Source organism: Jaculus jaculus, chromosome 6 (genome assembly GCF_020740685.1).
Source record: "Jaculus jaculus isolate mJacJac1 chromosome 6, mJacJac1.mat.Y.cur, whole genome shotgun sequence".
NCBI lineage: Eukaryota > Metazoa > Chordata > Mammalia > Rodentia > Dipodidae > Jaculus > Jaculus jaculus.
The window spans coordinates 121,653,592-121,667,590 of record NC_059107.1 but is presented as its reverse complement, the minus strand read 5'-3'; the positions used below and the strand labels follow the sequence as shown (position 1 = coordinate 121,667,590).

General features: G+C 35.5%; 1 protein-coding gene and 1 pseudogene across 6 annotated transcripts in view; both read right to left on the bottom strand.

The window, feature by feature from the left end:
• Nav3 (neuron navigator 3) overlaps nucleotides 1–13,999 on the bottom strand; it is an 830,635-nt gene that overhangs the window by 69,857 nt on the left and 746,779 nt on the right. For all 6 annotated transcript variants that reach the window (XM_045151620.1, XM_045151622.1, XM_045151621.1 and 3 more), the window contains 4 exons: nucleotides 11,223–11,411; nucleotides 8,823–8,875; nucleotides 3,813–3,836; nucleotides 1,632–1,709 (listed from right to left, as the gene is read on the bottom strand). In XM_045151620.1, coding sequence (XP_045007555.1) covers nucleotides 1,632–1,709; nucleotides 3,813–3,836; nucleotides 8,823–8,875; nucleotides 11,223–11,411 — 344 coding nt within the window. The remainder of the gene's footprint in view (nucleotides 1–1,631; nucleotides 1,710–3,812; nucleotides 3,837–8,822; nucleotides 8,876–11,222; nucleotides 11,412–13,999) is intronic.
• On the bottom strand, nucleotides 12,591–13,111 carry LOC105943870 (annotated as a pseudogene).

Here is a 13,999-nt window from a genome sequence, read left to right as displayed (position 1 = left end):
GCCCAGCCAAGAGGGCCCTCTAGCCCTTACTCTCCACATGGGTTCTTTATTCACTCCAGCACCCCACATGACAGGAACTCCTTGAATTTTCTTTTTTCCTTTTTATGCATTTCTCCCCAGCTCCATATCTGATCACATGGGATCCTGAGCTACACATGACCCACATGTGCTTAGGGGCTCCATGTGGTATACTTCTCTTTTCCTCATTTTATCTCCCCTTACCTCCCAGCCTTTCCCTATCTCCTAAAATGTGGTAATTTAAAAATCATTATCTTTAATCTGGAATTGTCAATTTTTTGGTTAGTTTGCACATATGAATTCAGGGATTGTGGTTCCAGGAAGCACCCCAGAATCCCAATTTCCCCATTACAATACAACTATAAATTTAGCCTATGGTGAAGAATTACAGTTGCATGGAAAGTATCTCTTCCAGAGTTATTCTTAGAGAACAATATAGGTAAAAACTGTTTCCCAGCATCATCTAAATACTTCCCTAAAAGTATTACTATTTAAGAATCCTCCACTAATACCTATGACAAAATAGTACTCAATTCCAAATTAATATTAGTTCCCAGAGTTGAAAAATAATATAAATTCAATATATATTCACTCTGAGTTGAATCACTTATTTCCTGTGGAATTTATATGTTAAAGTTAAACATCATGGTACTACACGTGCTCATCCTTGGAATATCATGCTTGTCTAGGAGACAGAAAATCTACCTGGAGCGGTGAGAGGCAGCAGTAGTGAGTTCAGGAGAAGCCCCAAGCTGCCCAACAGAAAGAGCAAACCAAGATGGAACATGTGGCAGAGCATAAGGAAGCATGGCAGGGCTTCCTTACCCCTCGCTGTCATTTCTCACACTATTATTCCTTAAGACTGGGCATGATGCCATGATGTTCTGTATCATTCCACATCTACTTTGAGTACTCTCTGGCACATGGAAAGATATGTGACTGTCACCAATGATCTTGCTGTCATAATTTTTGTCATCCTGTGTTACCTTCATGCCAGCCAATACACAGGCTCCTAAACTGCTCTGAGGAGGCTGCCAAGCATCTTCTTGAGAGAGCTGCATCTCATTACAATGTAGGTTAGTGAGATACAATCAGGTTGAGGCTCTTTTTTTTTTAAAGAATTAATTGCATGTTTCACTAACCGTTCAATAAATGTAGATGAAAGAGGCATGAATATGAATATTTTGTCTTCCAAAGTCAAACACTTAAAGCCTTTAATATCTCATGGCTTGAGAAAAACTCATGTATGTGGAGTGACAAAAATAAGAAACAAAACAGGAAGCAAACTTTAAAACTGTTAATGTTGTCAGTAGCTCTATGAGGAACAAAACACTATTTTAACCAATTAGGACTCATGAATTTGGATTATGTTTTATTAGTGAGAGGACAAAAACTTATAAATAACAGAACATCATTTTAACCACCAAGGACTCATGAATTTGGACTTATATTTTATTAGTGAGTGTGCAAAACACTTTGCCATTGTGTGAGTCCCATTATTCTGTGCCTTATATTTCTGGAATTTTGGGCACTTAAAATTTGTTGATAAAACCATTTCATCTTATATAAATAAAACATCAGTTGTAGTACATTAAAAACATAAGACAACTTACATTTGCAGAAAGTTGAGATGTAAGGGTAGCAACTTTTTCTTGTGATGCGACAAGCTCTCTCCTTAGCTTATGGATTTGCTGTGCCATTTTAAAAGAATCAATATAGTAGGTTATTAGTTAAACAATAGCTCCTTTAGATTATTTTTACCCCAAATTAATCAGATAAGTGCCAATTATTTTAAGAAATGTGTCCTCAAGCTACCTTGTAACCATCAACTACCATTGATAAGGAGAGAAGCAAATTTCCAACTTCCATGTAGGGTTCAACTCTGCTCCTCAAAGTGTAGTTCAAGTTCCACTTGTCATCTCTCAAGGACTTAAGGAGTAGTTTTACTTTCTCTAACAATTCTGTTCCATCTCTAATTGCTGATGAAATTCAGGTAGAATTTTTAAATTAAATTTACATCATTTATATAACAAATATTGTTAATTTTCTGAAAAATTTTCAGACTTTTCTGCATACATCTCAATTTCATATAGTTTACTTTTATATACTTTACATAGAAAGCCAGGCCTAAGTCAGAGTTTAATGAGCACCTATTTGAAAATGATTTTTTTTTTTTGAGGTGGGGGTTTTGCTATATAGCTCAGACTTTCTCCAAACTTGTGATTCATCTGCCTCAGCTTTTGGAGTGCTGGAATTATCTCCATAAACAGAATAAAATATTTTTTGGAAGGAAATTTAATAATTAACAGAAATCCCTCCCCCCAAATGATCATAATGCCTATTATTGAGATGGTTATTTTTACCTCTCAGCAGAAATGCTTTATACATATATATAATTTACAAATAAAGGGGAAATCACTGATATGGTACAAATTAACTAACTTTTAACACAAATCTTCTAAAATGTTTTCCTTTTTAGTGATGTTCTCATTTTAATAAAACAAATAACAAAGGTTATACCATATCATATCATGGTTAAAATTTTAGTTTAAGTAGCTTCTACAGTCTAATACAAATAGCTCTCGTTTCCAGAAATGCTAAACAGTGATTAGCAAGGAATAACATTTACAAATGTTTCAGATTAAATTCTAATGCCATATGATGCCCAACATTCGACATTGATGTTTCCCTTTTTTTTTTTTTGGATTTTCGAGGTAGGGTCTCACTCTGGTCCAGGCTGATCTGGAATTAACTCTATAGTCTCAGGGTGGCCTCGAACTCATGGCGATCCTCCTAACTCTGCCTCCCAAGTGCTGGGATTAAAGGTGTGCGCCACCATGCCCGCCGTTTCCCATTTCTTCATAAACATGATTCTTACTTTTTGTAAGTAGACATTTAGAATGCTGTCTGAGTTTGAAAAAGCACTCTGAGAATAGGTCATTAACTGTCTGTCCCATCTCACACAATATATTTTGTAAAAGAGAAATGGTGGTCACTATTAGACTAAAAGGAGACACCCTTAGCTTGGTAAAGAGATAACACATTTACATATGATTAGGTTTCATTTCTATTTTTACAAAGGATATGCACCTCATTTCTAACTAATATTTGAGTTAAATGCATATAATGACAAGTAATTCCAGAAAGCAGGGCACATTTTTACTTCGGTGCCAACTTATCAATTATTTGTTCCTTGAATAAAGTTCCAATTAAAGCTCTCCTACTCTGCTTGGCCAATACATCTTATATAAAGTTAAAGGAAAAGACTTTTGTCTTCAGTTGGATGTGTGATTTTTGTTTGTGAAATGTGTGCTTTTAGAAAAATATTCCATTATAGAATAAAATAATAACTAGAGGCAGCATGGACAGAGTCCAGATATCTGTGTTAAAAAAGATTCCAGTGTTTGCACTGTGGAGGCCTGTGTCCTAAACTCCACATTTTCAGGAATCCTGTGTTGCTTGTCTCTCAGGCACTGGAAAAAGATCACAAAATATACCTTTTGTCTTCCTATTTTATACATTCATTCACCATTGATTGAAGGAGTGAATTCCAATACAGAAAATCTGTTTAGTGTTGAGCTAAGCCAAAAACTAGAACGTGAGAGAAGAGCTTGCTGATAGAACGTTGATTTCATTTCCTTTTAACAGGCTTTATCTACAACCAAGTATTATCAACTAGTTGAATATTTTCAAAAGTCCAGCCATTATTTTATTGTATTAGGAGCCCTCTAGTGGTAATAAAACTCATTCTATTATAAACAGACTAAAATCAATAAAATGTTATAGGTATTTACCTCTGAATGAGCCTTTTCTTCAGCCTGCAAAATGTAAAAAGAATATAAATTTAACTATGAAACTAATGTCAGATCATTGCTCATGTATAAGTTTATAAAATAATTTTAATATGCATTTAAATGTTTTAAGATCTAGCCAAAGAACAGAAAAAAAAAAACATACAAGTTAATTAATCAGGATGCCATGGGATTTAAAATATTACTTTGTATATTATACATGAGGACTTGAAGTTATGGTAATTTAATATATAGATGTATAACATATCTTTAAAAATTGGGATTAAAAGACTCTAAGATCTAAGACCATAAACAACAACAACAAAAACTTTACATTATACTCTAAATCTATGAGTACATTAGGCTGGAGATATGGCTTAGTGATTAAGGCTCTTGCCTACAAAGCCAAAGAACTCAGATTTGATTCCCCAGGACACACATAAGCCAGATGCACAATGTGGCACATGCATCTGGAGTTCATTTGCAGTGGTTGGATGCCCTTGTGTGCCCATTCTCTCTCTCTCCCTGCCTCATTCCCCAAAAAATAAATAAATAAAGTAAAATATTTTAAATATATGAGTACCTGGAAACAGGAAGTATCTGTTTTTATAGATTGGGCTCCATGAAATTATAGAGAGTTTTAGCTTAGATTTAGGAGTAAGATTTTTATTCTGTGATTTGTTCATTATTATAAAAGCCAAATAAAGCTGTGGCTAGAGACAGAAATATTGACCTGTATTGATACTAACGGAAAATACAGACTATTAGGTCCTACTTTATTTTCCATGATTATTATTAGTTAAATTTATTGACCTTCAAGTCAGCAAAATACAAAAATACACTGTGTTAAGGTGGTAATAAAAATGACAGCCACATATCTTTGGTCAAGCACTTTATGGAAATGAGAATTGCTGTACAGAATTGCAGGGTGTTTTATATCTCAGTTATAGCAAACTTCTAGCGCTGTGTTTTCCTGCACACTGGGCTACAGAATGCCAGAAAGTGAGTTTTGTGCCACATTACATTTAGGAAGCTCCCTCAATCTGGAAAAAGCTGGAGAATGCACAATGTCACTGAACAAAATAACATTAGTCTTTTCTGAATGCAGAAATGAGTCTGAAAACAATCTCATCCTGGGATATTTCTTGATTAATTGGTGTAAAAATAGCTGAATTGGCCTTGTTCTCCTTTAAGAAAACATGAAAACCGAAATAGCACAAAAATCAGAATATGCATACATGGTGGTACATATCTTTAACCCCTTGAATTTAAGGCCACCCTGAGATGACATAGTGAATTTCAGGTCAGCCTGGCCTAGAATGAGACCCTACCTCAAAAAACAACACACACACATACACATACATAAGAATATATTTTATTCATCAGCATCTCATTCAGCCTGGGGTTTCCTTGCTATATTTTTCCACCTTCAAAACAATGTCTGGTTTGTAGTATAGTGATCATTAACAGACTGCTAACTGTTGGAATGTTAAGTGTCCTTATAAGAGCACTTTGTTTTCTAAAGCAATGATGACATTAATCTTGATAATTTTATACATCTTATGTTAAATATTTTAAGTGATTTTATTTTTTAATTTTAATAATTTAAAGTTTCACATATATAGTTTGGTTTGAATCAGTAGCATAAGCAAGAAGTTTTTAAGGTTTGGCATGTGTGTGCCAGCACATGCATCTGGAAGCTAGAGGACAGCCTTGGGTGTGTCTTTGCTTTCCACCTTGATTAAGGCAGAGTCTCTCATTGCTCGCTACTGTGTGCATCACTCTAGGTGGCTAGTTCAGCTTCTGGACCAGAGATGGGGGAATTTTGCTGTCTCCTCCCTTCTCATGGAGGCAGACTGGGATTGTAGACACCTGCTACAGTATTTCTAGGGACCTCAATTTGGGTCCTCAATATACTGTGGTAAGTACTTTATCCACTGAGCCAACTTGTAGGAACAGACCAAGACATTTAGCAATTTATGCAACTTATACAATAATCACTAATTAAACTAGGTAAGTATATAATAAACTAAATATTTATCCAAATTCTTAGAGAGCTATAAAAGACAACCATAAATTGCTGTCTTGTTTCATAGTGTGTAAAACATTTTTTTAATTTATTTATTTTTTTTTATTTAAAATTTTTTATTTATTTATTTGAGAGTGACAGATACAGAGAGAAAGACAGATAGAGGGAGAGAGAGAGAGAATGGGCGTGCCAGGGCTTCCATCCTCTACAAATGAACTCCAGACGCTTGCGCCCCCTTGTGCATCTGGCTAACGTGGGACCTGGGGAACCGAGCCTCGAACCGGGGTCCTTAGGCTTCACAGGCAAGCGCTTAACCGCTAAGCCATCTCTCCAGCCTGTGTAAAACATTTTTGTAGGCATTTTCTTCCTGTCAATTTTCACACATGATTATGAGGGTAGGGGAAAAGAATGAATCTTCTTCATCTTTCATGTTTTTCTTTATTAGCCCTACAAACATATTTATTTGTATTATTTTATCATAACTTGTTTTGGAATTGGAGTTATATTTCTAATATGACTATATCAATTTTCATAATTTCTAATGCAATAATAGTAAGCTTCATCATTGTCTGTTTAATTTTGTCATTTTCTCACATGGCTTGATCACTTAACCAATTCTTTTTGCACTTGGCACAGGGTTGTTTAATCTATAAATGTTAACTTATGTGCATTTGTGTATATCATCTCTTTATTTTAATCTTCACTATAACTCTTGTTGTGCTTTAATATAATTATTCTCACTAATATCTTCTATTTATCTTCATTATTTGATCATCCCACTCTTGCCATTCTACAACTGAAATTCTTTACTTATTATTTTTACTTGTATTTAACAAGTATTAATTGGACAGCTCAATAAGTTTCAGAATGGGATACAGAATTTTCAGAATTTAATCAGGTTTTACTCACTTTTCCACAATGTACTCCCTTTCCTCCCTTGAGCTCACATTATCCTATATTGCAGTAACCACATATGTCTATTTAAACAGAGATTAAGGTTAAGATCTCGACCCTTCTGTCACCCTGGACACATAAAAAGTAACTTATTATTGGTGGTTCTGGTTTTATCCAGCACAGATGCAGAGCATTTCTTTATTCTAGAAATTATTATTAGGTCCTGGTATTTACCAACTAATCATCTGGTTATTTTTTTCCCTCAAACCAATAATATTTTAACTCTTGATGCATTCTCAGGCTTTGGGATGGAAGTTTTATACAAATATTATTATTAAATTTATTTAAAATATGAAAAGTTATTAATGCATGCTAAATAGAACAAAACACAATTAGAATAATGCTCCAGCTCTGGCCAGTTTGTAAATATTTAAAGTGCAATGGTTTATATCAGAATACATTTTAGCCAGCACCTAACATTTCTATGATGTGCTCTTTCAAGATAATTCCATATTACTTGCTTATTTATCCATTAGTCTAACACAGTACATTTCCCTAACACCAACAGTGGTATCTTTATTTATTTATTTATTTATTTGAGAGCGACAGACACAGAGAGAAAGACAGAGAGAGAGAGAATGGGTGCGCCAGGGCTTCCAGCCTCTGCAAATGAACTCCAGACGCGTGCACCCCCTTGTGCATCTGGCTAACATGGGACCTGGGAAACCGAGCCTCGAACCGGGGTCCTAAGGCCTCACAGGCAAGCGCCTAACCGCTAAGCCATCTCTCCAGCCCCAACAGTGGTATCTTTATTCAGAGAACTTATTGGCAATTCTAACCATTAACAGGGGAAATATGAAACATCTGTGTCTTCAGTGATAGCCTGATCTTGACTGATGGCTATAAATCAGTAATGCCTATAAGACTGTTATAAACAAAAATGCTATCACATCTAATCCTAATGAGTATGTGTGCAATCAATCAGTATTGTCTTTAATGTTTGTTGACTGAAAGATATGAAAGAGTCTCATAGATATTTCAACATAGCATTTTGGATTGCTCAATGTACTTAAGACTAAGTGAGACTCAGTAATCTGCTTTTAATGGGCCATGCTACATAACTTTTTATAGGCTGTTTTTGTTTATTTGTTTGTTTGTTTTTGTGTTTCTAGGTAGGGTCTCACTCTAGCTCAGGCTGACCTAGAATTTACTATGGAGATTCAGGGTGGCCTTGAACTGACAGCAATCCTCATACCTCTGCCTCCCGAGTGCTGGGATTAAAGGCATGCACCACCATGCCTGGCTGCTTATAGGCTATTTTAAAGAGATGAAATAATATTAGATGACCAGAAAGAACTCATTTTGGGAAAAAAAAATGAACTGCAATTTCTCATAGTGAGAAAAGCTGAAACATTGAAATTTCTCTTTTAAGAAATGCTTTTTAAAAGGAAACTATTTCAGAAGATATCTTTTTTTAATATTTTCATTTATTTATTTGCAAGCAGGAAGAGAGATAAAGAGAGAATGGGCCACTGCCTATGAACTCCAGATACATGTACCTCTTTGTGCATCTAGTTGTACCTGGGTAGTGGAGAATCAAATCCAGGCCATCGTATTTTGCAAACAAGTGCCTTTAACCATGAATAATTTTTCCAGTCCCAGAAGAGGTATATTTTTTTAAAAAAATTATATATCTAGTTCTTTTAGGACTTTAGCTTTGTCACAATCTTCATAGAGAATGAACTTAAAGTTAGTAGATAATGTGGAGAAAATACCAAGGACTTGTTATCAGTAATGGGCCAGCAACCCAAACAAGGGAAGAGTTAGAATTCTAGAAGGATGGCAGAGAACAGGGAAGGGTTTTACAGGTTCCATGTTGAATCCAAAAAAGGTTTTATGAAATTTAGTATTACACTTACACACTGATTATAATGAATACAGCTAAAACCACACACAGGTGGGCTGCATGAGGGCCATGATAGCACCTGGAAGCAGGACTCTACAGCATGCTTATTATGTAGCTTCCATGTAAACACCACTCTATTTGCACACTTGTGCATGGCACAGGCAAAAAATTAGCAAATACTTACAGTGGAATACAGAGAAGATGTACTGGACACCAAGGACAGGGAAGAGCCATGAACTGGAGAAAACCAGAAGAATGTGATTAAAATAATGAAGTCAATATGTAAAATCTAAGCTTTTACAGAAAAAGCAAAGACCACAGGGCTATAGGTAGTGTAGATAAGCACTTTCCCCTTTCCTTTTGGAATTACATATTCATTTTTTTGTATTTATCTACTTAGCTAACATCAGTTGAACACATGCAATGCTTCAAGCTCTTCCAGGATCTTGTGGTTAGAAAATGAATAAGATAAAATCATCGATGCTCAGAAAGAAGTAGAGAGACAAAGTTTAAAAGACAATACACCACAGCAATATACATACTATTGAGATTAACACATTGAGTATGACAAGACCACAGGGGAAGCACTTATAACTTGGTCTGTACAGGCCTATGAAACCTATAGTGTGATTATGACTGGACACATGACAAGGGAGGAAATTTAACTGAGATCAAAAAGAATCTCTTCAAAAATGATTAACTATTGGTCAAAAGTAGAACAAAGAGCAAAAAAAAAAAAAAAAATTAGGCATACATGACTACTCCATGAAATGTGCAGAACTTTACTCTGAGTCAATTAGTTTATGAAAGGGCTCAATATCTAATGATTCTTTTATGGGTTGGTAGAATACAAGAGGGCTAGCTTATTTGCCTTCTCTTCCACCACTTATTCTGTTAAACCTGTAGCTTAGAGTAAGAGATGAGCAAACTCCCTTCAATCTAGTCAAAACTGCCTTCATTCTAGGTCACATTTTAGGGAGGACAATGGTTTGGTATTCAATACATGGTTATTCAAAAGTAATAATAGGTTGGCTTTTAGAAATTGATCTTATTTAAACATCATGCATGGGAATCCAGGATTTCTCAGTATATGAACATGACTGTATTAATAAATGAGATTTTCTGAAAAGCCACTCATATGTGTGGCAGAGTAAATAATATATTCAGGGGCATAGTGTGAGAGCATGAAAGAACCATTTTATCAAATTCTTATGTTGGTACTGGTTACATTTTACCTGCTATGCTGCCTCAGTCAGTAGACTTATAGGCTAGAGTTCACTATCTGCCACAGTGAAGTTGGTAGTTGGGGTATTAGCAATAGAAGAGGTGGTCAACTGCTTTAGTACTAGAACATTAAATGTACAGTAATGACCTGAAAGCTCACGATTCCATTCTGATAACTTCTTGAACTTTTATTCTCATATATTTTAAGTGAGAAAATAAAAAAAAGATCTATTCTTTACTCTCACTTCACCTTCATGATAATTTTCAAAAATTAACAGAAAAAGAAACTAGAATCAAGAAAATTCCAAAACTTACTGAAGCTCCTAACACAAAAATTGAATGTCTAGAGGCTTAATTTCTGCTATTTCTTTTCTTCTTCTTTTTTTTTTATTTATTTGAGAGAGACAGACACAGAGAGAAAGACAGATAGAGGGAGAGAGAGAGAATGGGCGCACCAGGGCTTCCAGCCTCTGCAAACGAACTCCAGACGCGTGCGCCCCCTTGTGCATCTGGCTAACGTGGGACCTGGGGAACCGAGCCTCGAACCGGGGTCCTTAGGCTTCACAGGCAAGCGCTTAACCACTACACCATCTCCCCAGCCCAATTTCTGCTATTTCTTAAGGACTATTGTTCTATGTACTATGTGCACATATTAAATGGTAGATCTCATGTTTGATTTTATTCTAATCACTTTAAAATATCTGTTTAGTTTTACTATAGCCATAGCTGGCATACTTTATAATATGTATGCCATATACTTTCTTCATGGGTAATTAAAATGTTTCATTAAAACAATTGGAAAAAATCTCTTAAATTATTATTGCATTTGATATAATGCATGTACTTAAAAATAAATATTTTTGAATAGTTATTAACCTCTTTAAGACTTTCCCATAAATTTATTTGAAGTAGTCATATATAACTAATAACTAAAAGAAGCTTATTCACTCAGGTGTGAATTTAAACATTTTATCATTGGATAAAAATATGACTTAAAGGAAAATGAAGGCACCATATATATTCTAAAATGATATGACAAAATAAGAACACATGGAACGTTTGAGAATAAAATTGACATATGATAATTTCATAAGACATTTCCACCCATTTTTGTAGCTTTATGGCTTTTTAGTTTAGATGTCAATACATTTGCTCTAATATTTCACACATCTGGGCAATGTTCTCTAAAACTCTGTATTTCAATGAGAACACTGAATTTATTCCAAACTGTTCTATTCCCAAATATTAATCTAAAAATATGTCTTGGCATTGTTCCAGGTATATATAGATGTGAAAGATGGTGCACAATAAAATATCTTTAAGCATAATTTATTTCCTTTCTAGGCCCCACACTTATTACCTTCCTCCATGCTGTCTCGAAATGAGCCTGAATGACTGATGGCACGTGGCCTTTCTTCCAGAGAAGTGGCACTACCGCAAAGCTGGGCATCATCATAGAGGTCGAAGGAAGAGTCTTGGGCTGGGATGCTGTTGGAACGCATCATGCTGGGCCCAGGAAGGTTGAACTGAGACAGATTGGTTGGACTCACTAAAAAATAAAACACACACTGCCTGATATTCTAGAGCTTGAATGATGAACATAACTGCTTGAAGCAAAGTGGGAACTTATCCCAATTCTTACAGAAATGTGAATTTTAGGATATTTCACTTTTAATTAGGTTAAGATTCTGCCTGTAAGACATCAGCAACAAGCAGTCGCAGTCCTCTTTTCCTTGAGGAACTTTTATGGAATAATTCTTTCAATTTCTATAGCAATAGATTTCAAAGCCAACAATTCACCTGGGTTATTCATGCTAGAGATGTAGTAACAAGGTATTTACTGATAAATTATGAATAAAAGATTGTCTCTCAACTCTGAGGGCTTTCTTTTTAAATAACCATCATTAATGAAATTAAAGAAAGTATAGTACAAAATATCTAATTTTCCCAAGAAGAGTTTTGAGTATCTCCCCACAATGACTTTTATTCACAGAGTAAATTTATGAAGCTCATAGTGGGTACTCATTATTATTACTAGAGCTAGGGATTATAAAGAAGAGGAATACAGTAAACTTGTCCTTTAAATAAAATACATATAGTATTGGGAGCCTATAATAAAGTGAATAAAAATTTACTTTTGGCTGAGTCTAAGGTGAAAATATCCGAAGGAGTTTGTCAAAAGACAAACATGTTTATTTCAAAAGAAGTATTATAGGTGTCAATTTCAAGTAAGAATATATTTGACTGTTGCCTATTGCATTTCAGTTCTTTTTTATTTATTTTTTTGTGGTTGTCATTTTTCAATTTATTTAGGCTTTATCATAATTAGTCTGAGTGAAGGCCCACATCAGTGCACACAGTTTCAACATGAGGGCAGGGCTGACTCACTATCAGGAAACAGGGCTCCTGAGATGAGAAGCAGATGGTGCTGAACCAGCCAATACTCCCAGTCCTATGTTGACATCAGCCAGAGCAACTGCCAGAGTAATAGTCCTCTGCCAGATGCAGACATCAATAACAAAAGGCTCAGAGCAGAATAGGTTAGGCAGAGAAACAAAGACAAGAACCAGTAAGTCTGAGCATCCTACTAAAAGGGTAGGTCTCCCAGGGACTGATAGCACAGTGACAGGCTTCCATATGGACAGCAGGTGGGGTGGGAGGTGCCAATCTGCTACTGGGAGATTCACCAAAAACTGGACTTTGTGTGTGGCTGAGACCCACTGGACTTTCATCCAAGGAGTTCCTTGATCTTCACTGCCAGATGCCTGTCCAGCTCTGCAACTGTGTCATTGGCCATTTGGCTGATCTGCTTCTCTATGGGCGTAATAGTGTCCTCTGAGGTCTTGTCCTTTGATTTCTTCGGCTTGTTCATCGCGTTTGGACAGACCTTCATAAACTGTCTTTGGCCTTGTAGGAGTTTTGTTTGGCCAGTTTCACCAGCATTTCCCTGTGGTCCCTGCTTCCATTAGGAATTGGTACCCGAATTAGTGTCCCTTCCATTTCTGGGTTCAGCTTCATTCCACTTTCTCTGATAGACATGAGAGCTGCAGGTTGCCATATTTACCATATTCACCAGATCAACTGTGCTGACTTCATGGAGATCTGGCCAATCTGTTTTAAAGCAAGTTTTCCATCACCAGTAACCACAGTAATATTATCAAGGGATCCTGGCGATGTCTTTATGTTGAGAGTCTTATTAAAGTTATCCTTGAGTGCTTCCATCACAGTCTTCATTTCTTCATCCAACTCTTCTAAGCTGATTATATCTTCAACTAAGGCTGTGTTAACATTCACTCTGGTTTGGGAATATCCTTTCAATTTAGCTCAATAAATTTAGTAATACCACCTGGTAAAAACTGATACTGTTGCAGTCAGGTTCACATTGCTGGCAAAAATAACCTGACCAAGAGCAGATTTTTGGGAAAAAAAAAGGTTTATTTTGGCTTACTGACTCAAAGGTCTGCTCCACGATGGTAGGGGAAAATGATGGCATGAGCAGAGATTGGACATCACCCCCTGGCCAACATAAGGTGGACAAAAGTAACAGGAGAGTGCGCCTGCATTATAGTTCTGATGTCCCTGCACATATTAGGTCAAATCATAGTCACCAATCTAAAGAAATATGTGACTGATTAAGTATATAATTGTATTAAGAAACAATACAGTTTTGAAATATGGAATAATATTAAAGCAGAAAAATTAAGAAACACTCATTATCACTTTGTCATATTTAAGTTCTCACATTTAGAAAAGCAAATTTGTTGCTGGTATATAAGGACATAGGCAAGAGTCTCTTAAGCTGTAAAGGGAACTGCTAAGTACTTCAAGAATGTTGAAGATATATAAAAATAGAATATATATTTTTTATTTTTCAAAGCCTGCTATGTATATTTTGACACATGAATTACATTTCATCTTGATGTAATTACTGACTCCCACAATAAGTTAAATTGGAAGTTTAGACCCTGGGCTAACAGAAGGGGTCATATCACCTGTGTTTCAGGTACTGTGCTTGATATATTATGGGTATTAACTGAATCATTATGTGGAACAAGCCTCAGATAGAACTAGTTATGGACTGGAAAAAATGTTCAAAAAAACATCACATCTTAAGCATGTATATAAGAAATATAATCA